Consider the following 27,850-nt stretch of genomic DNA (forward strand, 5'->3'; position numbering starts at 1 on the left):
TTTTGTTTACTGCATGCGTTAGTGACGGGCTGCCATTGGTAGGCAGGCCCAAACGGGGTACCAGCCTACTAATGGTTGTGTTTTTCACATGATTCATGTCTGTGGTGGATATTCTGCTCATAATTATTATGTTGGGTCATTTCCCACCAGTTCTTTGACTCTTTGTAGCTGATGAATACATATCCATGATTTCAGTTTGAAAATTTGCTTCATGGTTATGTTGAATAATATCCATGATTTCAGCTTGAAAAACTGCTTCATGGTTGTGTTTTTTCTCATGCTTCTTGTCAGTTCCCCGGAAATCATATTAATGTCATTTCCTTTGGGAGAAGTCCTGGAACAAAAGCAGAATTAAAGGCACATGTCACATATGCATCATCCATCAATGTAATATTTCGGATGCACAAAGAATGGCCATGGACTATTCCCCTATTCTTTGTGGCAAAGAAGCTTTGAGCTTCAACTTCCTATGTCTGTTTTCTGTCTTGTTATTTCCTTTTCTTTTTTGGACAGAAAAGCAGCATGTAGATGTCTCCATATGAGATAGATATTCCTGCTTTCACTACTCGGCAGCTCGAGTTCACCTGTTAAACAATTGTTCTTGATTAATTCCATTTCAGGACACTGTAATGACATTTCATTTGTTTTTTTTACTTTGCTTCATGCACAGTCAACCTCTCATGGTAGGTAATTCTTTTCAGGCGACTAATGTGGCCTCAAATGCAATCAGCAGCAGAATATTGTTGTCATGTTTCTCCATTTTGATTTCTGAACATAGACAATTTCTTCATAGTTATGTTTGATTATACATGTATCTGCCGACACAAATTCTTCTTTTCAAATGACACTTTTTCTGTTATATTTCACATTCCTTGGTCTTTCCCATGGATATGAACTCTTCTCATTTTTTACTATGGAGCTGAAGTATTCTTCCTGCTTGATTGGACCGCCATTCTGCTGTTTGTGTGCCTTTTAATGTGCAAACTGTGTAAACAGTTCCTCTTCTCAAACTATTGTGGGTCTAAGGGTCTGTTTGGTTTGTGCTCATATTTGCCCTACAAAAAGCTGGCTACCCAAATTTTCGGTTGAGGTTTTGCTTGTCAACGGATCCGTCAACATTGCCTAGAAAATGCATTAGAGTTGGTAAAGGACCATTGCCTCATTGGTATGCCCAAAGATTAGTTCCCATCCAAACAAAGACCAACGTTTTGATCATGGCCAAAAAGATTGCAGGGTACACTTTGGCTGCAATCCAAACATACCTTAAAACTAGTTATAACACACCCTTCAATTTTTGATGCCATTTAATTTACCCTTCTTGCTAAAACAGGGTGGTTTTACAACTTTTACTCCGCCATGTCGTTCACATGGATGTGAATTTGGCTGTGAAGCTACATGGGTGTTTGCATAGGCTCACCCAAGCAAAACAGATTGCTTATTTTTGCCTTGTTAGAATGCATGGTGGTTTTTTATTTCTGTGAAAGGGGAAAAAAAAACATCTGGCGATACTTGTTAGAATGTCACTCTGCCTACACAAGTCCTATGTCTGCCCTTCCCCTACAACACTTATGATACAGAGAGATCTCTCCCAAAACCTTGTCTCTCCTCTTGTTCCCTCCCTAATCAAGCAGAGATATGATGTGGCAGCGCTAGGGTTCTCACCACCCAGCCTCCTTGGGTGCCGGCCCTCAGAAAAAAGCTGCCATCTCCGAATTCCCCCTATGGCTCACCTCTTTACCAACGACAACCACCGGCCGAAACAGCACCTACAACCCCCATTCACACGAGCTCCGCTGTTTGTGACTTTGACATAATGTTTACACTCGGAGTGATCGCACAGGACAGCTTATAACACTCCCACACAACTTTTGAACATTTTTCTTATAAAACCACATATTTTGTCCTAAGTATCGACATGATCCCCAGTTGCTCTTTCGTTGGCCGGTCGGATAGGTTGGGCCCACTATTTTCAGGCTGGAGGATCACTTGTTCCAATATGGTGTGCCACCGTGGCCAAAGCCCAATTTCCATATCAACACTGCATCAACAACCTCGAAGTTTCTCCGCCAACTCATTACATCTAGGGTGTCCCAAACCCTAAACCTAAATAAACATGCTCCTTGCCGCTGGAACAGGCAGCGACGGCCGGCGAATGTCAACTGTGTTTCCTGTGCTGCTTTGCATGGTTGGTGCATTCCTTGGCGCTGGCTGTGGTGCCCAGAGCGACTATTGACAACAAGGCGGCGCTTCTCTCTTAGCCTGATTTTTTTACACAATTCTCCCTTAGCCCGATGGTGCTTCCCCGCTGGTGGAGCTTGTTTGCTGGCCCGGATCGCCCCTACCCGACCATTTAGCGCACTTTGAAGTCTCTAGGTGGCGCGGGCCCAGGCAGCTGGGCCTACGGGAGAGCCATGCAACGGGTTTCACCATCAGATCTCTCACGTGTGGCAACACTCGCCTATCCTGCCTGGGGCGTGTCGTGGGGGCTCCGGTGGAGCTTGGGCCCACACGCCTTGAGCAATGCCATGTAGTGGCTCCCTGATGAATGGTAGTGAGCATTTTCATCCTTCGCGTGGCAGGCTCTTTGATTCTGGATGGTGCGGCTTTTGGCGGCGGCTGTGTGGGCTGCATGTAGCAGGCAAGGGGTGGCAGTGGTGGCGTAACATGGTGCTCTGAGTGAAAACTTTCTCTTGACATTTACCAGTGCCGTTGTCCTGCTTGGAGGCGTCGTTGAGATGGTGTCTTTGGGCATATGCTCCTGCTTAGTGGCGTTGTTGAGATGGCGCCTTTGGGCGTCGTTCTCTTGCTTGGAGGCGTTGTTAAGGACTTCACTTCTCCACTCCTTGTACTCTCCAGGTGAAAAACCTTCATCCATTTATTTTCTTAAAAGTGTTGCCTTGGAGACCTGGAGCCTCGGTTTGGTGTTGTACGTGGCCTACAGTTATGCAGTCTGTTGGCAGAGAGGCTTAAAGGGAGTGTTCGAGTGCTGGAGATCGATGGTGGTGTGACAGCGGCCTGCATGGGGGGTGGATGTGCCATTTAGGTTGTCTCATGGGGGTTGAAGAGGCACACCTTTGCTTCCCTTGGGAGTTGTCTTCTCTCTCTCTCTCACGTTGGCATGGGTGGCAGATGCATGACGGCCTAGGCATCTATGCAACGAGCGATGCCTCACTGTGGCAATACTGCGGCGTAGTCAAAATCCCTGGGTCATGCAATGCTAATATATGTGGGCTTATATTTTTGTTTTGATTGTAATATGATTGATTGAACGGGTTGACATGTTAAATCGAGTGTAAAATCACTTGATTTTACAGTTCTCTTTTATATCAACGATATCAGTGTTAGCATGTGAAAACATGATATTGTGGGTCAGAGTATCAATTATGGAAGCCAAACATGCTTTGCAGTACGTACACGCATACTAGTTGATGTGAAGGCAAATGGCGTCTTCTGGGAATCTTTCATCTGTTCAATCTTCCAGACTCTAGTTATTTCATTCTATATGAAAAATCCAGTGAGCCATGTTCCATATTGATCATATATCGAGGTACGAAAGAAGAGACAGAGCTATGGTTAGAAAAAAGCACTTGTTTGCAGAAAGCAACAGCATCCAGAAGCATGATACGTCCAGGTACATACTGACCAAACTACTTTGCATGTGCACTGTTTCAGAAACATGCATTCTGCTAATAACCATAGCTCACAATATTCAATTAATACACTATTAAGATCCATTGCATGCAGATACAAAGATGTAAACAACATATCTGGATACTAGACCATTGCATACTTGATCAGATTACAGTGAAGTGGGTTTAGCTGCTTAGCCAAAATATCTGAATAATACTAACTGGTCGTATAGCACTCCTACCCCAAAGAAAAGACCAAAGGCAATTGCAAAGATGACTTTAATGCTGCATTCTTTTGCAGAGATGATGTACACAGGAGTTCCTTCAACCGAACTGAGCAGAGAATGGCACAGCTTTGGGTTCCCATCAAAACTAGAATTTGAAATGTGCTCAGCTGGCCTGCTGTTGGAATAGATCCTTCTAGGTCGTTGTTGGAAATGTTGAACTGCGAAAGGAAGTGAAGAATCTCCAATGCTGCAGGAATTTCACCCGTCAGATGGTTATTAGACAGATCTAGTTCCTGGAGGTTCGTGAGGTCGCAGATTGATTGCGGGATCTCTCCATAAAAGTTGTTGGAACTCAAGTCCAGAAAAAGGAGTGCTTTCAGCTGACCAGTCTCTTGTGGGATCATACCTGTGAATTTATTGTTGCTGAGATTCAGCACTTTGGCCCAAGCACTGTCTATGCGGTATTGAAGTGTTGATGAATCCGCAACATAAATAACTAGATCAAGGTCAAGGAGGCTTGGGTCCGAATAGATGCCGGGCTTATCTGATTTCAACATTGGCATCTGCATCAAGGTGATTGGGATTTCCCCAGTAAGACTGTTGTTAGATACATTCAGACGAAAGAGGTGGTTTAGGGAGTTGATCCAGCTTGGCATTGGTCCAGTGAGTCGATTGCTGTATAAGTCTAGCATCTTCAGATTTGTGAGCTTTGATAACCACATAGGTATCCTTCCAGTCAACGAACAATGGTGTATGGCGAGATGTTGAAGATTCTGGAAACCGTCAATGGTTTCATCTTGTGGCATGGCCTCATTCATGAAGTTTTTTCCAATAAGTAGGATGCTGATGTTCTTACAGCTCTTAAGGCCATGCAAAGTTTTTGTGATGTTCGTGAAGGAATTTCTAACAAGTGATAAGAAGGACAAGTGCTTCAGATTGCCTATTCTCAGGGAGATCTCACCATGCAAATTGTTGTATGACAACCGCAGTGCAGTCAAATTGCTGCATGAGTAAATACTTTCTGGAAGCATGCCACTGAGATTATTACTCATGAGATCTAAACTTTTTAGATTCTGTAGGGTGGCGAAGTTTACCTTGCTTAGATCTCCACTGAAGTTGTTGATCTTCAGATCAATGGTTTTCAGATTTGTGCAGTTGCCCAGAGTTGATGGCAACTCCCCAGACATATTATTGCTATCCAAATGGAGCTCCTCCAGCCTCCCGAGCTGACCTATGGACTCCGGGATGTTGCCACCGAAATTGTTCCATCCAAGGTCAAGAGTAAGCAGCTTACCGAGTTTGACCATGTGTGCTCCATCAAGTTCTCCTCTAGCGAGGCAGCGTGGAAGATTTCAACAGGGAGAATCCCACTTAGGTTGTTATGGCCAACCTTGAGAACTCTGAGCTTGGAGCAATCACCGAGTGCGGTGGGAATATCACCACTCAATCGGTTGTGACAGAGGTCAAGCAAAGCCAGAGATGGCGACCCCAGGCAAAGAGAAGATGGTATGTGCCCAGTGAAGCTGTTATTGCTGGCGTTGAGCACGATCAGATTCTTCGTCATCTTCCATATGGCTGATGGAAATTCTGAGCTGAACTGGTTGCTTGAGATGTTGAGTACCTGCAGAGGCCTGTCGGCGGTAACTAAAGATGGCAGCTCGGGCAGCGGTCCGTTGAGCTGGCTGAAGCTGACGTCGAGGACAATGATGCTTCCAGAGGACATGAGCTCCGGAGGAAGGACACCAGAGAAGGAGTTGTATGAGAGGTTGACACGCTGCAGGCTGGTGAGGTCGGCAAGGGATGGCGCGATGCGCCCTTCAAGTCCTCTAGATGCCAGGGAGACCTCAGTAACAGCTCCGTCTTCATTGCAGGTGATGCCTTCCCACTCGCAGCAGTCCGTGCCGTTGTCACGCCACAATGTGGCGAGGCCGCCATCTTGCGACAGCCCGGCAAGGAAACCAAGGAGGTTGCGCTTCTCCTGCTCGGTGCATGTGGTGGCAGGAGAGGCCAAGACGAGGAGCACGAACAGCTGCAGCACGACTGGAGGAATGATGGAGAAACGCATTGGTTGGTGTTTTTTCCCCTTGTTTTGCTGTTGCTGGCAGAATGCATGCACTGCTGGTACCATTTATCATCTAACAGTGGCCATATAGGTGGTGGCATGAGTAGTAGCAGGCTGCTATATATAGATATAGCCTGGCCCTGGCCCCTGGGGTACCAACCCAGTTTTGGGCCCGCTGAGGCTTACTGGGAATTTGCATGCTTGACGCTGAGGTCTTGCTATCCTTGAGTGTGGTACAGATATACGAGTTCACATGGGCTGGATTTCTTTTGATAAAGATGAATGCAGATTGGTACCAGTAACCAGGCAGCGTGATTTGTTTTCCATGCTTTAATGCAGAATTAAGTTAGATTCTGGAAATCAGAGTCAAATGGTCGATCAGAGGTGTGTGTATCTTGCTTATGTTTTGAAATTTCTTCTTATTTCATTGTTCAGTAGGTATTCTCTTCTCAATTCATGCTTGAGACTGACAAAATGTTCTGGTTTTCCTTTGTGCTCGCTGTTGGTAGTTACTCCCTCCGTCCCATAATATAAGAGCGTTTTTGACACTTCAATAGAATCTCCTGAGAAGGTACATACCTATCCAACTCATGCTTCGCGGGAACATTTTGAAAAGTTGTGTTTCATGTCTATGGGGAGATATTCTGCTTGATATTTATCATGCATTTGCTTCCAACTCTAACGAATAAATATCTATTATATCAGTTTGAAACTGGTTGTGTTTACAAAATAGTCATTACATCAGTTTGAAAACAGTTTCATGGTTAGTGTTTTTATTTATTTTTGAAAATGAGGATAGACAGATTTGTCGCTGCTGTCTCCATCTGAGACGTACATGAGTTCCTGCTTTCACTACTCGGCAGCTCGAGTTTACCTGTTGAATAGCTGTTATTGATTGATTCTTTCTCTTAGGGCGTCGTAATTGTATTTCATTTCTTGTTACTTTGCTTCAGGCATACACCGTGAATGAAGATCCTGGCAAAAACCCTCGACCACGTGTGTATGCCTGGAATGAGACTTCTTTTCATGGAAAGTTGACTCAAAGGCAGAGCGAGTGACTTGACTTTGGTCATCGGGGTCAAGTCTTGTTCGACAGAAAGTCAGAAGCAGACCATACACCAGGGCCACCCAGTAACTGCTAGTTTATACTCTTTGCTGGCTCCACCATTACTTCACCTTGACTATGTAGGCTCCGGTGCGAGCCTTGAAACTGTCTCTCTTTTTTTAAAGTAAAGTGCACGGTTAGTACAAGAAGTTGCGGCGAAAGTACAGTATATATGTCAAGTTTGAAATATCACAGTTCAATTAGTGATGTTTTTAAGTGAGTGTTAAGTGGTACAGAGTGGTTGTGTTTACAGTAACCGCGCTTTGTAGTTAGTGAACAAAATATTCATTATACCAGAGTTTGTAAACTGTTTCATGGTTGTGGTTTTTCTTATATTTCCTGTTAGTTCCTTGCAGATCATATTTTTGTGACATTTCCCTGGGTACAGGTCCTGGAACAAAGCAGAGTCAAAAGCACATGTGCATCATTCATGAATAATGTACTTCAGATGATGCACAGAGAGTGGCCATGGTGTATTCCCCTCTTCTCTTGTGGTAAAGAAGCTCTGAGCTTCAACTTCCTGTGGCTCCTTTTCTTGCTTTTTTTTATTACAGAAAAGCAGCAAGGTAAAACCGTCTCCATATGAGATAGGTAGATATATTGATTGATTGTTGCCTCTGCAACTTGTTCAGGGAGGGTTGAACAAGTACTCATCAAAGGCAGAGCAAGCAACTCTGACTTTATCTTAGCAGCAACCATACACCAAGTATGAACTTGGGTGACGGACTTCGGTCATCGTGGTTTGGAATCCGTGAATTTCCGCAGATCCTTGTACAGATTTTGTAGAATTTAGTCATCGCGCTCCCAATAGAATAGGTCTCAAGTCTTCTACGTCTGAGGCCAAGCATGCACGAGGACCAGTTGGAAGCTGCTGCTAGTTTATACTCTTTCCATTTCCATCATTACTTCATCTTGACTGTCTAGTTCCATTGTGAGACTCGTCATTTTGGAAAGGGCTTATGAGAACGAAGGACTTGTTCTTTCGTAGGGTCAAATTTTTGGTTGGCAATGAGATGTCAACAAGATTTTAGGAGGATACGTGGTTATGAGAGACACCCCTCGCCGTATAATATCCCATCTTTTATAACATTGTGCAACGTAAGGAGGATTATATAGGCACAGTTTTCCAGAAAAATCCTTTGAATATTTAGTTCAGATGTGCGTTAGTTGGTGAGCGATGGACTGACTGGATGCACTTGGTTCGGAGATTAATAGATGTCAACTCTCCGACCAGCCGGATTCGACGCAATAGAAATTAGCTAAAAATGGGGTATTTACGGTGAAATCTTTCTATATGGATTTGATTAATTCTGGTTCAATCTAAAGATCGTTGCATATTTGGAAGATTAAGGTTCCCTTGCGTATTAAAATTTTTATGTAGTTCGTCCATAAGCAAGTAATACTCATCAAGGACAACTTAATCAAGAGGCGATGAGTATGTAGTTCACATTGTTGTTTTTGTGATCATGATGAAACAATACAACATTTATTCCCTGAATGCCCACTCGCCAAATTGCTTTGGATAACAATTCATATAGCCTTCAACATTAATCCTCCAGTTGACATTGAGTCCTTGTTTGGAACGTGGTTAGCTAGGGTTGAACATACTACTGCGACTTGTATTCGGATTGGAATATGTGCGCTTCTGTGTGCTATATGGAACTGTAGGAATGATTTGAATGATTTGATTTTTAACAGACAACACACTTTAACTTTCTTGCAGGTCATCTTCAGAGCTACCGCATGGATCTACTGGGTGCAACCCAGTGGGAGATGGTAGCACGGGCTATATTCAACCAGTTCGAATGACGGTCGCATAACAGGATAGGAGTCTAGGAAGCATATCCTTCATATTGCCGTATCGGTTGTGATTGTCAGCATGTACTTTTCTTTTATTCTTTTGCTTCGCTCCGCTTGTGGGCTGTAATACTTTTATGACTTTATGATACTTCGTGGATTTTTTAATAAGATAAATGCATGCATCGTCATGATGCAGAGGCATTTCCAGAAAAAAGTTCCATTGTGAGCTTTGAAACTGCCTTTTTTGGGTGCTTAGACTTGGAACTGTTTGCTGGACCTGAGTCTGTTTTCTTTTCTCTTCTTCTGGACAGGGCTGGCTATCCTTTTCGAGCCACACAATGGACTGAATCGTAAGCTGGCAGCCATGCATTAGTGAGAATTTAATACTGCGGTACTGGTGGTGTAGGTTTCTATCATCCGAGACACGGCTGATATCACGAAGATGACTGAATTGAAGGGAAACCTGCAGGCGCATAATGAACAGTGACGAAGCACGATGGTGCGTAAGCAGACGATCCGCGACTGATAACGACATCTTGTTAGCGCCACTCCCAAATTACCAAAAGACATTGATGTCATCACTGACTGGTCAGCTAAGTTTAGCCCATCATTGTAGCTTGTTAAGGGCATGTACAATGGTGGTATATGGATACATATGCCTCATGACAAAAGCAATTTGAGGCATCTACATTAATTTTTTCTTTCCAATGCAAGCTATCACTAGTGGGCCTCATTAAGAAATAGAAAATAAAGACCCTAATACACATGCATCTTTATTTTTCACTCCAACCTTTTTCAGCTTTTGTCACTGGACCACATTTTTTCTCTTCAAGCACCCGCCTCCTGGAGAGGATCCCGCTTCCCTATCCGAACCTACTTTACGTCATATCCGATTCTACATGGCATGCGAGGCATCACCTTGAGGCTATGCATTATACATGCCCTAAGACCGACTGATTTGTTTATGGACTGGTCGGTGATGTTATTTATGCGGCCATTTAAATTCCAATTTCACCGCCTTGTGCTCCCCTAACCCGTCAACGTTGACCCCCTTGTCGAGTAGTCTCCACCATCTTCGGCTGCCCACCGACAATCTTCTCCCTCTCGTCCCATCTCCCATCCCTCGTTGATTTGTCGCCAGGGTGAGGCTAGCCTCACAGACGCCCGTACAGCTATCCGGGGCCACCGCGTCATCTCGACGCAGCCTCTCCCCCTCGGAAACGCAAGCATCGCCCCAGACACCCCCACGACCATTTGCCACCACCGCGCATTCCCTCACGTCATGCGCACCGTTGATCCAAAGGAGGGGGCCGAGGTAGAATGTTGTATGTTTCAGGTTTGATGACCAAGCTGAATAGACCACGTTACACCGAGATGAAGAGCAACGAGGAGGTATGTTGATAACATGGCTATGAAGGGAAGACTATGTGCCGAACAGTTAATGTTGTACTCCCTCCGTCTCATAATGTAAAACGTTTTTTAACACTAGTAATATATATTGCTGAGGACAACGACATGGCAAGGGGACATGTTTAAACTTTGATAATCTTCAATGGCCATGACTACATTTTACTGCGTCACCAAGATACACTATCACTCTCATTTTCATGAAATCATGAATATTTTTTTAACTCGTGCACATATCTGAAATCATGAAAACTTTCACAAAATTTCGAGCATTTTCTAAAATAAAGAACTTTTTTTGAATTTATCAATGTTTTATTATAAAATTTGCAAACATTATTTAAACAATTTTCTTGAATCGGAAAACATTTCTAAAATTGACGAATATTATTTTGGAAATTAGTGGAACAATTTTTGAAATCCACGAATTTTTTTTTGATCTAGCAAAAGAGCCCAGCTGCAACAGAAAAAAATCATAACCTCCAATGGCAATGACCGCATTTTGTTGCATCACGAAGATACAGTATCACTCTCATTTTTGTGAAATCGTGAACAATTTTTCAAAATCATGAAATAAAATTAAACTTGTGAACATATCTGAAAGCATGAACATTTTTACAGTTTTTTGGACATTTTCTAAAACCATGAACATTTTATACTATTTACAAACATTTTTTTAATTATGAACATTCTTAAAATACATTTTTTTCAATAGGCGAACATTTCTAGAATCGATGAACATTTTTTTGGAAATTGTTTGGTGGAACAATTTTTGAAATTCACAACCATTTTTTGACTTAACGAACATTTTTCGAAATGCATGACCATTTTTTCAATCAGCGAACATTTTCTGAATCAATAAACTATTTTGTAAGTCTCAAACAGTTTTTGAATTTCTAGGATATTTTTCAATCGTGAATATTTTTCAAATTGGCGAAATTTTGTTTAATTTTATTAACATTTTGAATAAACAATTATAAAAAAATCATGGACATTTTTTATTCCCTTACATTTTTTCTCAAAATTGTGAATATTTTTTGAATACACGAATATGTTTAAAAATCACGAACATTTTCTGGGCCCACAAGTATTTATGAATTATTAATCTTTTTTCAGAATTATCATTTTTTAATTGACCGAACATTTTTAAATTACCAAATTATTTAAATTAGAAAAAAAACGAAGATGCAACAGAAAAACAAAATGCGAAATTTATGACAGATCTCCCGGATATGGGCCGGCCCGAAGAGGCGCGCTGTTTCTTCTCCCAGCACGCAGAGCGCAGTATAGTAGGTTACTACTGGGCCGGACCAAGCGCGGATTCCCCTGTGTGATACGTTTTTTTATCACTTATAGATGACATTGATGGATAATATTTTGCAACTTTGGAGACAATTTCGATGATGTACCGACAGAAGCATTAGCCCCTTTATTATTAATTTTTTTTAAAAAATAAAGATAAAGATTTTGGGTAAATTGATTTTGTATAAAATGTTCATGAATTCAGAAAATGTTCTTGATTTTAGGAAATGTTTGAAATATTGTAAGTGTGTTCACAAATTTGAAAAATATTCACGATTTCAAATATGTGCACGAGTTTAAAAAATGTTAATGATTTCAAGAAAATTGACAGCGATAGTGTATCTTCATGATGCAGCAAAATGTGGTCATGGTCATTGGAGATTATAAAAAAAATCTCTCGTTACAACACACGGGCCTTTTTGCTAGTTAGTAAATAACAGCTGCAGCGGAGCATTGTCTTATGTTGAAGATAAGCTACATGTAAGTCAGCACGAAAATTTATTTTGGGTAAATCGATTTTTGGCTATTATATTAAAGATCCAACGGATGTTCTTCTTTCTTCTTCCTCCAGCTTTCTTCCTCCTTCATTCATTTCTCCTTCCACAAAATTAACTTACCCACATTGTAAATTTAGTCAACTTACACGTAACTATTGCGGAAGGAAAAACATATTTTCCATGCATTGGCAGGTGGATAAGATACGTACGTACGTGATCATGGTTGCGCCGCGCATGTCCATCGATGGAGAAATTCAAGTCCACTACAACTAAACGTTGAACAGAAGTGGAGAAGGGCACGCACCAAACTCCAAACCTCATTGTCACGTAGCAAATCGCGAGCATGGGCTACACATCCAGTCGTGGTCAGAAGATCACAGTGATTCTCTGTACTCGATCACTCTTCTCGACCAGCTACAAATACGAGTACATTTAACTTACAAAAAAACACAGAAATACGACACCAAGGGAGGGTCCAGTACTGCTACGCGCTAGTACAACTAGAGCCGGCAATGGCGGCTCAACCAGTGCTACCACTATTGCTCTATCTCTTACTCGTCCCTCTGCTGCTCCTCCTCCGGGCAACAACCACGAGGTCGGCCGGCGAGCGAGCAGCAGCGGACAACCATGGGGGCCGTCCCCTCCCTTCGCCTCCGAACAAGCTCCCTCTCATCGGCCACCTGCACCTGGTCGGCCCCGACCCGCACGTCTCCCTCGCCGCCCTCGCCGCCAAGCACGGCGATGGCGGCTCATGCTCCTCCGCCTCGGCCAGACGCGCGCCCTCGTCGTCTCCTCCCCGCGCGCGGCCGAGGCGGTCCTGCGCACGCACGACCACGTCTTCGCCTCGCGGCCGCCGAGCGCGCTCGTCGACGCCCTCCTGGGCGGCGGCGCCGACGTCGCCTTCGCCCCCTACGGCGAGTTCTGGCGCCAGGCCAGGAGGCTGGTCACCACGCACCTGCGCAGCGCCAGGAAGGTGCACTCGCTCCGCCGCGGCCGCGAGGAGGAGGCGCGCCTGGTGATGGCCGGGATCCGGGGCGCGGCGGCCGCCGGCGCCCCCGTGGACATGACGAGGCTGCTCGGCAGCTTCACCAACGACATAGCGTGCCGCGCCGTGTCCGGGAAGTTCTTCCGGGAGGAAGGCCGGAACGAGCTGTTCCGGGAGGCGATCGACGGGAACGTGGCCGCGTTTGGCGGGTTCAGCGTGCTGGACTACTTCCCGGGCCTGGCCAAGGTGGGCGTGCTCGCGCGACTGGTGTTTGCCAAGACCAATCAGTTGAAGAGGAAATGGGACGAGCTGCTCGATAAGATCATCGACGACCATGTCAGCAAAGCATCGGCACAGGAGCAACACCCCGAGCACGATCAGCAAGAAGATCAAGAAGAGACAGACTTCGTTGATGTGCTGCTCGATCTTCAGGAGGGGTACAATCTCACCAGAGAGCATATCAAGGCCATATTGATGGTAAATCTCCTCTCATACCCTCATAATACCTTTGTCTTGGTTTATTAGTCCCTTTTGTAATTTATGCTAAATTTTGACCAAATATTTAACTGACAAAACCTTAATACATGTAAAATAATTATATCCTTAGATTCTTATTTGAACATAGTTTTTGATAATATAAATTTTGGTGACATGCACGAATATTTTGTTAATTAAATTTATGGTCAAAATTTAGCACAGATTACAATGGAGACAAATAAACCAGGACAAATGTTGTATGTTCGTAGCTAGCCTATTATGGTAAATATGGTCATATATTAAGTGTGCTGATGCTTCAGATCGAACCCATACACAAGACATGTTTGTGGCAGGCACGGATACGTCATACATAGTTCTCGAGTGTGCCATGGCTGAGCTCATGCGAAAGCCGAACCTCATGACCAAACTTCAAGCCGAGGTGAGGCAAAAGACACCCAAGGGCCAACAAATGGTGACCGAGGACGACTTGGGCAACATGGCCTACCTAAAGGCCGTCGTGAAGGAGACGCTCCGGCTACACCCACCGCTGCCGCTCCTCCTCCCGCACCTCTCCATGGCCGAATGCGATATCGACGGTTATAAAGTCTCCGCTGAAACTCGTGTGATCGTAAACGCTTGGGCTCTTGGTAGAGACCCTGGATCGTGGGAGGCTGCCGACGAGTTCATGCCGGAGAGGTTTGTGGACATCGTGTCCCTCGATTTCAAAGGGAGGGATTTTCAGTTTCTGCCATTTGGAGCTGGGCGAAGGATGTGTCCCGGGATAAATTTTGGGATGGCGTCTGTGGAGATCATGCTCGCCAACCTTGTCTATTGTTATGATTGGGAGCTCCCGGACGGCATGCGGCAAGCGGGCCTGGATATGACTGATGTGTTTGGCATGACTATGCGTCGGAAAGAGAAGTTATTTCTTATCCCGAGAATGAGATGTTAATCATGCATACTATCTGTCATGAGTTATGTGCACTTGTAAAGCTAGATATTACACTAGTATATATGGTTTTCCCAGTTTTCAAGAGGGTATGTGGGGAATACTCCAGGTACTCACATTCTGCCACATAAAAACTACCAACCTTCATCCCATTTCTAGTCCACCGCGATCAAACGGGTTTTATTGATGGTCGAAATATCGTGGAGCACGTTATCATTGATGCCTACCTCATCAAGTCTTGCCATGGTAGGAAGGAGCAACCCATGGTCATTAAGCTTGACTTTTGAAAAACATTCGACTCAGTTTCCCGGACTCCACTTATATCCACTCTAAGGCTTCGTGATTTCCAACCATTTTTTGGTAGACACCATCCTTTCTACCGGCAAAACAGTGGCCATGCTAAATGGTGGTACTCGGCCCTTGATTGCCTGCAAACACTATATGAGACAAGGCAAGCCCTTTCACCTTATCTCTTCATTATTGTTGTTGATATCCTTCAACAACTAATAAATAAAAATCATAGTCATAGTTCTCTCTCCTATCCATTTACAACTACCTACCACCAACAACACTAGAATACATGGGACGGCGCCCTTGTCGCAGCTAAGTTCTCACCCCAAGATGTTGAAACCCTAAAACACATCTTAGACGACTTCGCTTGAACCCTGAATTGATCTGACGTGTTTGGCATCAGATCTCGCCATCACAAACAGATGATGAGAAACCATAACCTCAGCGCCCAAAGAGACGACAGGAATCTACGTTGGCACTATGTTGGTTCCGTCCAGACGGACAAATTCGAGGAGGATCGGAGCTCAGAAGACCAACTCAAAGAAGAGGCGTTGTCATCCGCCTGAACACCGCCCTGTGAGGACTAAAAACCCTAACCTAAACTACTAGTCGGAGTCGAGACACCGAAATTCTCCTCCAACCGCCTGCCGACAGAGCGGCAAGCAGAGGTGAGGCGAATCCACGGGTCAGCCGGTGTCCAGAGACCCTCTTTGGTTCATAGGATATGAGTATCAAGTGAGTAGAAAAACCATAAGCGGTGACATGTATCTCAAATAATGAAAAAGGAAATGACGTTTGGTTCATGTGGTAAGAATTTTTTTCATTATGCCTAGGCTAATGCTTTTTTCTTTGGCAAAGAATTGACTCCTATCCTAGGAATAAGCAATAAGATTATATTGCTATAACCAAAGGCCTCAAAGAACATTTTCCTATGAAATTATTATCCTTTTGAATTCCTAAAAAATCATGTAAACCAAAGGGGCCCTAAATTAGTAACAGCTGAAGATCTCTTACTCCTAAATGAGATAATTACTGTAAGAAATGCTAAAAGATGGGGTGAAAATGAGAATTTGCCGAAATCACTAATTGAGAAGTACTCCTCGCAAAGACCACTCTCACCTTTCTAGGTTGCGACAAATGGCGCGCTATATGTGCGTCACTTGTCACAATCTTGGAGTTTTCCCTTTTTTCATAGATCTGTTTATTCAAAACATTTTATCTCTTAAACCGTGCATTCAAATATCGAACTGTTTTCACCGTTTGATTTCTCGCGTCAAAATCTTCAAAACTAGATCCCATCTTGGTAGATTTTAACAAACTTTTTTCACAAAAAAAACCGAACCAGGAGCATGGTTTTTTCCCTTTCCGAAAGAGGCACGGCCGTGCCTCTTGGGAAATAACAACCGTGCCTCTCGCGGAAAAAAAGAGAACAAAAAACGCATTTTTTTTCGTTTCTGAGAGGCACGATCCGTGCCTCTCGTGGGAGGAAAAAAATAGAAAACATGTTTTTTTCGTTTCCAAAAGGCATGGCGGGCCTCTCACGAAAGCAAAAACCGTGCCTCTGACGGAATAAAATAAAATAGAAAACACTTTTTTTTTTCGTTTCCGATAGGCATGGTTGTGCCTCTCTGAAAAGCTAAATCATACCTCTCGCGGAAGCAAAAAAAACATGTTTTTTCATGCAAATTATTTTAGCCTAAATGCTAAGGAAGACCGGTGGAAAACCAAAATGTCGAAAAAACCCAGAAAAAACCGTTTAAAAAGCCAAAAACGCGTGCGAAAATAAAAATACAAAATCCGAAGGGAGCATCCGGAGCGTGACATGTGATGGGCGGCTGAGAGCGCGCCAAGTGAGGCTGGTCGTTGTGAGGCTCCCGAAGGAACGCTAGTCAACTAGTTGCTCCCAGAATTTGCTCTAATTTTTAACTTGAAAATAAAGCTCAACTGGGCTGGTTTTGAAGCCCAGTTATAAGCGGCGTCTGAGCCCAGTTATAAGCTGGGCTGGTTCCGGACAGATTTGGGCAATCCAGAAAATCTAAGCCCAACCTTCTACCATTGCGCACCAGTGGAGAAGGTTCAATAGCTCTAAGATGTTGCGCTGCTGCGCCGCCGCTGGTGGCACCTTCTCCCTCGATTCCGGTGCGCGCCTCGCTGAAGCCATCGAACGTACTCCCATCCCCTCCCCACTGGCTAGCGGATCTTCGCAGCCTGCCGGCGAACATCTTCCCAGCCCCTCGCAGTCACCCGGCGAGTTGGGCCGGCCGGAATCGAACAGGAAGCCGCGGAAGCTGGCGAACCGGCGGCTGGTGGCCGCCGCAGGTGTAGCTCATACGATCCGTCGATCCACGACTCGGAGGTAATTAGCCCAGTTCTCTATTTTATTTGTATTCTAAAATAAAATAAACATCATGTAGTTAACTGCATGATATTAAGCCAAAAGTTATTTGTTAGTATTAACCAAATAACTGCATGATCAATTAGCCCAGTAGCTTGGAAATTGGGGTGGATTTAACTGCAGTTATTTGTTATTAAGCCAAAAGTTAGAGCTATTGATCCTGCAACTTTGTCAGCGAAGAGGACCATTTGTTATACCAGGAGCCATCTTCCTACAGCTCTTAACAAGTTTGCTAGCTAGAAAAGCAAACATCATGTACCTGTATTATTCAGCAAGCTAACAATATGCAAATTACCTTATCCATTGCATACATCATACTAGACCATATTACAGTTGATGTGGGCTTATCCAAAATATCTGAATAATACTAACTGATCATATAGCACCCCAACCCCAAAGAACACACCAAATGCAATCGCGAAGATGATCTTTTCGCTGCATTGTTTTGCAGGGATGATGGAGACGGGAGCTGCTTCAACTGAACTGCAATGGTTAGTAAGCACAGAGCCGCACAGCTTTGGGTTCCCGTCAAAGCTAGACGCCTGGAAGGTGCTCAGCTGCTCTTCTGCTGGAATAGGTCCTTCTAGGTCGTTGTTAGAAATGTTGAATCGTGAAAGGAAGTGAAGATTCTCCAATGCCACAGGGATTGCACCCGTGAGATGGTTATTAGACAAATCTAGCCCTTGGAGGTTCCTGAGGTTGCAGATTGATTGTGGGATCTCTCCATAAAAGTTGTTGAAACTCAAGTTCAGGTAAAGGAGTGCTTTCAGATGACCAATCTCTTGTGGGATCACACCTGTGAATTTATTTTTACCGAGATTCAGCACTTTAGGCCAAGAACTGCCCATGCGGTATTGAAGTGATGGATTCATATATATTGGTAGATCAGGGAGGTTTGGGTCCAAATAGATGGCAGGCTTGTCTGATTTTAGCATTGCCATCTCCATCAAGGCGATTGGGATTTCCCCAGAAAGACTGTTGTTTGATACGTCCAGATGGAAGAGGTGGTTTATGGAGTTGTTCCAGCTTGGCATTGGTCCGGTGAGTTGATTATTAGATAACACTAGTATCTTCAGACTTGTAAGCTTTGATAACCAAGTAGGTATCCTTCCAGTAAACGAACATTGTTGCATGGACAGAAACTGAAGATTCTGAAAACCGTCAATGGTTTCATCTTGTGGCATGGCCTCATTCATGAAGTTTGTGCCAATAAACAGAGTGCTGATGTTCCTGCAGCTCTTAAGGGCATGCAAAGATTTTGTGATGTTTGTGAAGGAGTTTCTAACAAGTGATAGGAAGGACAGGTGCTTCAGATTGCCTATTCTCGGTGAGATCTCACCATGGAAATGGTTGGCCGACAGCCGCAGTGCAGCCAAATTGCTGCATGAGTAAATGCTTTCTGGAATGATGCCACTGAAATTATTCATCATGAGATCTAAACTTCTTAGATTCTGCAGGGCGGAGAAGTTTACCTTGCCTAGATCTCCACTGAAGTTGTTGATCTTCAGATCGATGGTTTTGAGATTTGTACAGTTGCCCAGAGTTGATGGCAGCTCCCCAGACATGTTATTGCTACCTAAATGCAGCTCCTCGAGCCTCTTGAGCAGAGCTATGGACTCCGGAATCTTGCCACTGAAGTGATTCCCTCCAAGGTCAAGAGTAGCTAGATTACTGACTTTGACAATATGTGCTCCATCAAGTTCTCCTTGTAAACCATTGTTGGGGAAGGAGAGGTACTCCAGTGAGGTAACGCGGAAGGTTTCAACAGGGAGAATCCCACTTAGGTTTTTGTTGCCAGCCTTGAGCACTTTGAGCTTGGAACAATCACCCAACGTGTTTGGTATGTCACCGCTCAGTTGGTTGTAACAGAGGTCAAGCAATGCTAAATATGGTGACCCAAGGCAGAGAGAAGATGGTATGTTCCCACTGAAGCTGTTATTGCTGGCGTTGAGTGCAATCAGACTGTTCATCACCTTCCATGTGGCTGATGGAAATTGTGAGCTGAACTGGTTGCTTGAGGTGTTGAGTACTTGCAGAGGCCGGTTGGTGGTAATCAAAGGCGGAAGCTCGGGCAGCGGTCCGTTGAGCCGGTTGAAGCTGACATCGAGGACGATGATGCTTCCGGAGAACATGAGCTCCGCCGGAAGACCACCGGAGAACGAGTTGTGCGAGAGGTTGACGCGCAGCAGGCTGGTGAGATTGGTGAGGAACAGCGAGATGGGCCCTTCAAGTCCTTTAGACTCCAGGGAGACCCCGGTGACGGCCCCATCTCCATTGCAGGAGATGCCTTCCCACTCGCAGCAGTCCGTGCCGTTGTTATGCCACGATGTGGCGAGGCCACCATCACACGAAAGCCCGTCGAGGAACCGTAGGAGGTTGTGCTTCTCCTGCTCGGTGCATGCGGTGGCGGGAGAGGCCAAGAAGAGCAGCACGAACAGCTGCAGCACGACCGGAGGAACAGTGAATGAACACATTGGTTAGTGTTTCTTCCCCCTTATTGTTTTGCTGTTGCTTGAATAATGCATGCAGTGCTGGATAGTTATCATATAGGGGTGGATTTAGTTGCATGTCAGAGCTACTGAACACCATCCATAAGATTCTCTATTTCTTTTCATGGGTGCACCTCAGTGCCTGGGGCCACGATCGGTCGGTGCACCAAAAGACAGTGACACTAGCATAGGAAAGCAACATCCATACCTACCCATTATAGCTATAATAAAACCCTATAAACTAGTTTATATAGCTATCACCTAGTTATGGATGGATTAATAGCTACCGATTAGTCCAAAAATTTCAAGTAGCAAGAAATCAATCTATTATCTCACTGCCCCAAGTTTCATGTTTAAGTGTAAATGCCTGAAGAGAGTAAGGTTAATTGCTAGTTTAGTCGTCTTTCCTGACCTATTCATTGCATTGCTGCTCAAGAGTGCATAGATTTGTCCAGGGCCCAGGGGGTGGTGGTCTCCTCTACAGACTTACTACCACATGTTTATGGCATGAGCTAGTGAGGGCCCAGGGGGTATGAACCTAGTTTTTGGCCCAGGGGGCACGAACCTAGATTTGTCCCAGGTGGTACCAACCTAAATTTGGAAACGTGATTCATGTCTATGGGAGATATTCTGCTCAATAATTGTTATGAGAGGTCATTTTCCGCCAGCTGTATGAATTAATACTCATCATTTCAGTTTGAAAAATGCTTTATGGTTGTGTTTTTTCTCATGCTTCCTGTTAGTTCCCCAGAAATCTTATTTACCCATTTCCTTGGGAGAGGTCCTGGAACAAAACCAGAATCAAAGGCACATATGCATCATCCATTAATGGATATATTTCAGATGCACAAAGAGTGCCCATGGATTATTCATCTGTTCTTTTGTGGCAAAGAAGCTTTGAGCTTCAACTCCCTATGTCTGTTTTTCCTCTTGTCATTTTCCTTTTTGGACAAAAAAAAACACAGCATTTAGATGTCTGCACATGATATAGACATTCCTGCTTTCACTACTCAGCAGCTCGAGTTTACCTGGTAAACAACTGTTCTTGATTAAGTCCTTTTTCAGGACATTCTAATGACAATTCCTTTTTTTTGAATTTGCTTCATGCACTGCCAACCTCTCTTGCTAGCTAATTATTTTCAGGCAGCTAATTTGGCCTCAGATGGTCTGCAGCAATATTGTTGCCATGTTTCTCCATTGTTATTTGTGAACGTAGACAAGTTTTGTTGCCAAAGCTGCTCCTCTTCATAGTTATGATCGATTATACTGTTTATACATGTGCCTGCCAACACACATTCTTCTGGACAAATGGCAATTTCTCTGTTGTATTCCACATACCGTGAGAGTGGGGGTGGGGGGAATCTTTCCCATGGATATGGACTCTTCCAAAGCAGCTGAAGTATTTTTCCTGCTTGCTTGGATCACCATTCTGCTGTTTGTGTTCCTTTTCATGTGCAAACTGTGTAAACAGTTCATCCTCTTCTAAAACTAGTGTAGGTGTAAGGGTCTGTTTGGTTTGTGCCCATATTTACCCTACCAAAAAATTGGCTAGCCAAAATTTAGGTTGAGGTTTTGCTTGCCAACGGATTGGCCAGCATTGACTACAAAACGCAATAGATTGGTAAAGGAGCATTGCCGCATTGGCATACCAAAGAGTTGGTTCCTATCCAATAAAGACCAACGTTTTGATCATCTCAAAAAAAATTGTACTTTGGTCGCAATCGAAACATATCTTAGAACTAGTTAGAACACATAACACCACTTAATTTACCCTTCTTGACCAAAACAGGGTGGTTTTACCATGGTTCACATGCATGTGAACTTGGCTGCAAAGCTACATGGGTGTTTGGCTAGGCTTTAGTTATGGCTTTCTGTGCTTATAAGCTTCCACCCAACCCAAACAGTTTACTTATTTTTGCTGATGTTCCTGCAGCTTTTAAGGGCATGCAAAGCTTTCATGATATTTGTAAAGGAGTTACTACCAAGTGATAGGAAGGACAGATGCTTCAGATTGCCTATTCTTGGTGATATCTCACCATGGAAATGGTTGCCTGACAGCCGCAGTGCAGTCAACATGCTGCATGAGTAAATGCTTTCTGGCACTATGCCACCGAGACGATTCCTCATGAGATCTAAACTTCTTATATTCTGCGGGGTTGAGAAGTTCACCTCGCCTAGATCTCCACTGAAGTTGTTGACCTTCAGATCGATGGTTTTGAGATCTGTGCAGTTGCCCATAGTTGATGGCAGCTCCTCAGACATGTTGTTACCCAAATGGAGCTTCTCCAGCCTCCTGAGCTGACCTATCGATTCTGGGATGTTGCCACTGATGTGGTTCTCTCCAAGGTCAAGAGTAGCTAGATTACTGAGTTTGACCATTTGTGCTCCATCAAGTTCTCCTTGCAAACCATTGTTGGGGATGGAGAGGTACTCCAGCGAGGTAGCGTGGAAGATTTCAACAGGGAGAATCCCACTTAGGTGGTTGTTGCCAGCTTTGAGCACTTTGAGCTTGGAGCAATTACCTAGTGTGTTCGGAATGCCACCACTCAATTGGTTGTGACAGAGGTTAAGCAAAGCCAAAGATGGCGAGCCAAGGCAAAGAGAAGACGGTATGTGCCTAGTGAAGCCGTTATTGCTGGCGTTGAACGCGATAAGATTCTTCATCATTTTCCATGTGGCTGATGGAAGTTCTAAGCTGAACTGGTTGCTTGAGACGTTGAGTACCTGCAGAGGCCGGTCTGTGGTGATCGAAGACGGCAGCTCTTGCAGCATTCCATTTAGCCGGTTGAAGCTGACGTCAAGGGCGATGATGCTGCTGGAGGACATGAGCTCCAGCGGAAGGCCACTGGAGAAGGAGTTGTGCGAAAGGTTGACATGCAGCAAGCCTGTGAGGTCAGCGAGAGATGGTGAGATGCGCCCTTCAAGTCCTTTAGATGCCAGGGAGATCTCAGTGACGGCCCCATCTCCATTGCAAGCCTGTGAGGTCGGCGAGAGATGGCGAGATGCGCCCTTCAAGTCCTTTAGATGCCAGGGAGATCTCAGTGACGGCCCCATCTCCATTGCAAATGATGCCTTCCCACTCGCAGCAGTCTGTCTCATGGTTCCACGACGCGGCGAGGGTGCCATCTCCCGACGTCCCAGCGAGGAACTGGAGAAGTGCTTCTCCTGCTCGGTGCATGAGGTGGCGGGAGAGAGGCCGGAGAGTAGCAGGAACAGCTGCAGCACGGCCGGAGGAATGGTGAAGGAACGCATTGGTTGGTGTTTTTTCCTCCCCCTTCTTGTTTTTCTGTTGCTTGAAGAATGCATGTGGGGCTAGTACTATTTATCATCTAGCTGTAGCTTTATTATGCTAGGGTGTGCAGAACACCATTCAGAAAATTCTGCAAGTCATGGATGCAGCCGGCTGCACAAAAGACAGCGACACTAGCATGGAAATCAATAGCCACGACCCAGTTGACTTTGTCAAATCTTTCATGAGAATACTCTTTATTCACTAATGGAAGATTACACTACATATATTAAGTAATTAAGCTGAATCCGTGATCTTCTCTTTTAGCTTCATTGAACTAGTAAAAAGGAGTTAAAAATGGATTGGGTTTGTTATCTACATATTTTTCTTGATGCAAATGTACCTACCCCAGTGGGGAGCTGGCTATATATAAGGCTAGACACGTCCAAGTTAATCATCAGTTAACAAGAAACCGCCATGTTCCCTCTGACCTGTGATAGAAATTCATCTCACAGCTAACTCCCTTTCCTCTGGTCTGGCTGTGTTCAGTACACAATAGTTGTCTCATGGGGCCATGATTGACCGGCTGCAAAAAAATAGTGACACTAAATTACAAAATGCCTTCCTCCTTTCCCTATTTTTTCCCCACAATGTTCAATCTGGTTTCCCCCTCTCCGGCGGCCTTTCTGGTGCAGGAAGGCAGGAACAAGAAAAACACACATGTACGTTTGAACTGTAGTCTAAAACATTTTCGGCGTTAGTTTTGTGTGTCCTTTTTTTGCTGCTGGAATGCTTGCAGTGCTAGTACATTCTATCATCTAGCTTCAGAACACCATTGAGATTCTTCATCTCATGATGGATGCAGCTAAGAGAGAGGGCATGGGCACTGGGCCACAGTTAAGTTGGCCCCATGGTCCGCAGGCTGCACAAGAGACAGCGGCACTAGCACGGGAAGCAACAACCGTGGCTATCAATTAGCTACAGGTGGCTATCCGATCAACTAGGTATCTGAACTACCATTGGACGGCATTATGATTTAGACTGTCTTTGCTACCTCTAAGTTTGTACCCCGCTGGCTATATAAGGCTGGACACTGCGTCCAAATCATTCGAGCAACTCTACCCGTTAGCACCACAAGGTTCATCTCTCTCCTATGACTGACTTAAATTCGTCTCCTTTACATGCCAACTCTATCTAGCATTTGTTATGCTCTTTACCCACCCCATTGTGTATCTTGGTATAGAATAATTGGTATTAGAGGGAGTACATGGTTCATAAGTTCATAAGGCAACAAATTCAGCGTGCTGATAAAGGGTTCGCAAGAAACAAGTTCGTCCTTAAAAAAAGGGCAGCCCCAGTGCATGTAGCTCCCGCTTGCGCAGGGTCTGGGGAAGGGTCCGACCACTTTGGGTCTATTGTACGCAGCCTTTCCCTACATTTCTGTAAGAGGCTGTTTCCAGGACTTGAACCCGTGAGCTCATGGTCACAAGGCAGCAGCTTTACCACTGCGCCAAGGCTCCCCTTCAAACAAGTTCGTCCTTGCACGAGAAAAATGACGAGAATTTGTATCACATTATGGTTTTCTCTGAAACAATGACTGATACAGTGGAGGATAAAAGTGCTCTGATACAGCGGCAACAAAAAGTGGTGCAACGGAGGATCAGGGTCGGTGTGGTTACGACTTGCGGCGGCTGCGGAGTCGTCGCCACGTCTCGGTACTGCCGGCCTCTACCGCTAGGCCCCCCTCTTTGTACTCTGATAGAATCCTGCATTTTTTCTTGCTTCTAAAAAAAAATCCTGCATTTTGAGCACATAACTGATTTTGTACAGCGCTTTACAAGTTTGCTAGCTAGAGAAACAAACATCATGTACCTGTATTACTCAACAAGCAACGATATGCAACTTTAGAAGAGACTCGACGAACATATAAGTAAGCGACCCACTTGTAGGTGGATACAAAGATGTGAATAACTAAGGCATGTTTACCTTATCCATTACATAATCATACTAGACCATATTACTGTTGAAGTGTGCTTAGCCAAAATATCTGAATGATACTAACTGGTCATATAGCACCCCTATCACAAAGGAAAGACCAAAGGCAACTGAAAAGATGACCTTCATGCTGTATTCTTTTGCAGAGATGATGGAGACGGTAGCGGCTTTAACTGAACTGCAATGATTAGTAAGCACAGAGCCGCACAGCTTTGGGTTCCCGTCAAAACTAGAAGCCTGAAACGTGCTCAGCTGGCCTGTTGCTGGAATAGGTCCTTCTAGGTTGTTGTTAGAAATGTTGAATCGTGAAAGGAAGTGAAGATTCTCTAATTCCACAGGGATTGCACCCGTGAGATGGTTATTAGACAGTCGAGCCCCTGCAGGTTTGTGAGGTTGCAGATGATTGTGGGATCTCTCCATGGAAGTTGTTGAAACCCAAGTTCAGGTAAAGGAGTGCTTTTAGATGACCGATCTCTTGTGGGATTACACCTGTGAAATTATTTTTACCAAGATTCAGCACTTTGGGCCAAGCCCTGCCTATGCGGTATTGACGTCGTGATGGATTCACTGCATAAATAAGTAGACCTAGATCAAGGAGGCTTGGTTCCGATTCCGAATACATGCCAACCTTATCTGATTTTAACAATGGCATCTGCATCAAGGTGATTGGTTTTTCCCCAGTAAGACTGTTGTTAGATACTGTACATTCAAACAAAAGAGGTGGTCTAGGGAGTTGATCCAGCTTGGCATTGGTCCGGTGAGTTGATTGCCGAATAAGCTTAGTATCTTCAGGTTTGTGAGCTTTGACAACCAATTAGGTATGTTCCAGTCAACGAGCAGTGGTGCATGGAGAGATATTGAAGGTTCTGGAAGCCGACAATGGCATCATCTTGTGGCATGGCCTCATTCATGAAGTTTTGCCAATAAGCAGGGTGCTGATGTTCCTACAGCTCTTCAGAACATTCAAAGCTTTTGTGATGTTTGTGAAGGAGTTTCTAATAAGTGATAGGAAGGGCAGGTGCTTCAGATTGCCTATTCTCGGTGAGATCTCACCATGGAAATGGTTGGCCGACAGCCGCAGTGCAGTCAAATTGCTGCATGAGTAAATGCTTTCTGGAATAATGCCACTGAGATTATTCCTCCTGAGATCTAAACTTCTTAGATTCTGCAGGGCGGAGAAGTTTACCTTTCCCTCCACTGAAGTTATTGATCTTCAGATCGATGGTTTTGAGATTTGTACAGTTGCCCAGAGATGATGGCAGCTCCCCAGACATGTTATTGCTACCCAAATGTAGCTCCTCCAGCCTCTTGAAGTGATCTATATTGACTGGGATGTTGCCACTGATCTGGTTCCCTCCTAGGTCAAGAGTTGCTAGATTACTGAGTTTGACCATGTGTGCTCCGTCAAGTTCTCCTTGCAAACCATTGTTGGGGAAGGAGAGGTACTCCAGCGAGGTTGCGTGGAAGATTTCAACAGGGAGAATCCCACTTAGGTGGTTGTTGCCAGCCTTGAGCACTTTGAGCTTGGAGCAATTACCCAGTGTGTTCGGAATGTTGCCACTCAATTGGTTGTGACAGAGGTCAAGCAAAGCCAAAGATGGCGAGCCAATGCAAAGAGAAGACGGCATGTGCCCAGTGAAGCTGTTATTGCTGGCGTTGAGCGCGATCAGATTCTTCATCACCTTCCATGTGGCTGATGGAAATTCTGAGCTGAACTGGTTGCTTGAGACGTTGAGTACCTGCAGAGGCCGCTCGGTGGTAAACAAATATGGCACCTCAGGCAGCAGTCCGTTGAGACGGTTGAAGCTGATATCAAGGACAATGATGCTTCCGGAGGACATGAGCTCCATCGGAAGGCCACTGGAGAAGGAGTTGTGCGAAAGGTTGACACGCCGCATGCTGGTGAGGTCGGCAAAGGCACGGCGAGATGCTCCCTTCGAGTCCTCTAGATGCCAGGGAGACCTCCGTGATGGCCCCATGCTCATTGCAAATGATGCCTTCCCACTCGCAGCAGTCTGTCTCATGGCGCCACGACGCGGCGAGGGCGCTGTGTCCCGACATCCCAGTGAGGAACTGGAGAAGTGCATGCTTCTCCTGTTGGGTGCATGAGGTGGCAGGCGAGACCAAGGAGAGCAGCAGGACCAGCTGCAGCATGGCCAGAAGAACGGTGAAGGCACGCATTTTCTGCACTTCTTGTTTTGCTGCTGCTTGAAGAATGCATGCAGTGCTAGTACTAGTTATATCATGCAGCAGGGGGGGTGCAGAGCGCCATTCAGAAAATTCTGCATGTCTATAACCACTACTCCCTCCGTTCCTCTTTGTATCATACATCCGTATGTGGTCCATAGTGGAATCTGTACGAAGACTTATATTTAGGAACGGAGGAAGTAGCATGGAAATCATGCAGCCGGCTGCACAAAAGACAGCGACACTAGCATGGAAATCAGTAGCCACGACCCAGTAGATTTGGTTAAATCTTTCATAAGAATAGTCTTTATCCATTAATGGGAGATGATGCTACATGTAGTTAGCAAATAGCTGGCTGCGTCTTCTCTTCTAGCTTCACTCAGTTACAAAAAAGATTGGTTTAGTTATCTACAAAAAACAAATCTTGAAACAAATATATCTAACATTCTACCATTGAAGGTCCATGGTTTTCAGTGCTTGCCACAGTTTGTAAATTGAACTTACATGATCTTGGAGATGTTTATCTACATTGAACTTACATGATGCTGGAGATGTTTATGTACATTGAACTTACATGATCCTGGAGAAACTTGTAAATTGAACTTACAGTTTGTAAAAAAGATTGGCTTAGATCTATATTCGTTTTCCTTCAAACAAACACATCTAACATTCTGCTACCCTGTAAGGTTCATCTCTTGAAGGTTAATGGCTTTCAGTGCTTGCCAGTTTTGTAATTGATTGTACATGGTCTGGAGATGTTCTACTTTGGTTTGCGGTCTCACGACCAGTGGCACATCAGTGACAACATTCCTGTACTTTTACTTGGA

The 27,850-nt window shown here is 44.6% G+C and overlaps 2 protein-coding genes and 3 pseudogenes across 3 annotated transcripts; 1 reads left to right on the plus strand and 4 right to left on the minus strand.

Moving 5' to 3' along the window:
* Positions 1-1,910: 1,910 nt before the first annotated feature.
* On the minus strand, positions 1,911-6,444 carry LOC119315347 (annotated as a pseudogene).
* Positions 6,445-12,493: 6,049 nt separating this feature from the next.
* Positions 12,494-14,622, plus strand: LOC119315348 (annotated as a pseudogene).
* Positions 14,623-16,707: 2,085 nt separating this feature from the next.
* On the minus strand, positions 16,708-20,743 carry LOC119315350 (receptor-like protein 2). Of its 2 annotated transcripts, XM_037589983.1 has the most exons (2): positions 18,596-20,743; positions 16,708-17,117 (listed from the first exon to the last, which is right to left on the minus strand). In XM_037589983.1, exons 1-2 carry the CDS (start codon positions 19,595-19,597, stop codon positions 17,055-17,057), a joined length of 1,065 nt encoding a protein of 354 aa, XP_037445880.1. In that variant the 5' UTR covers positions 19,598-20,743; the 3' UTR covers positions 16,708-17,054. The 2 variants fall into 2 exon arrangements, with proteins under 2 accessions (XP_037445880.1, XP_037445879.1); XM_037589982.1 differs by lacking the exon at positions 16,708-17,117 and having other exon boundaries at positions 17,315-20,736.
* Positions 20,744-21,517: 774 nt separating this feature from the next.
* Positions 21,518-22,948, minus strand: LOC119315726 (receptor-like protein 2). The gene is made up of 2 exons (XM_037590234.1): positions 22,609-22,948; positions 21,518-22,518 (listed from the first exon to the last, which is right to left on the minus strand). Exons 1-2 carry the CDS (start codon positions 22,916-22,918, stop codon positions 21,518-21,520), a joined length of 1,311 nt encoding a protein of 436 aa, XP_037446131.1. The 5' UTR covers positions 22,919-22,948.
* A 1,718-nt stretch (positions 22,949-24,666) lies between these two features.
* On the minus strand, positions 24,667-27,017 carry LOC119315349 (annotated as a pseudogene).
* Between the last annotated feature and the right edge of the window lie 833 nt (positions 27,018-27,850).

The sequence above is a fragment of the Triticum dicoccoides genome, chromosome 6A, assembly GCF_002162155.2.
Source record: "Triticum dicoccoides isolate Atlit2015 ecotype Zavitan chromosome 6A, WEW_v2.0, whole genome shotgun sequence".
Taxonomy (NCBI): domain Eukaryota; kingdom Viridiplantae; phylum Streptophyta; class Magnoliopsida; order Poales; family Poaceae; genus Triticum; species Triticum dicoccoides.

Bases quoted from the DNA above. Each gene is read 5' to 3' on its own strand.
- LOC119315350 (XM_037589982.1), bottom strand. From the start codon at position 19,597: ATGTGTTCATTCACTGTTCCTCCGGTCGTGCTGCAGCTGTTCGTGCTG.
- LOC119315726 (XM_037590234.1), bottom strand. From the start codon at position 22,918: ATGCATTCTTCAAGCAACAGAAAAACAAGAAGGGGGAGGAAAAAACAC. The intron at 22,519-22,608 runs ATCTCTCGCCGA...GGCGCATCTCAC, and splicing joins CTTGAAGGGCGCATCTCGCC to CATCTCTCGCTGACCTCACA.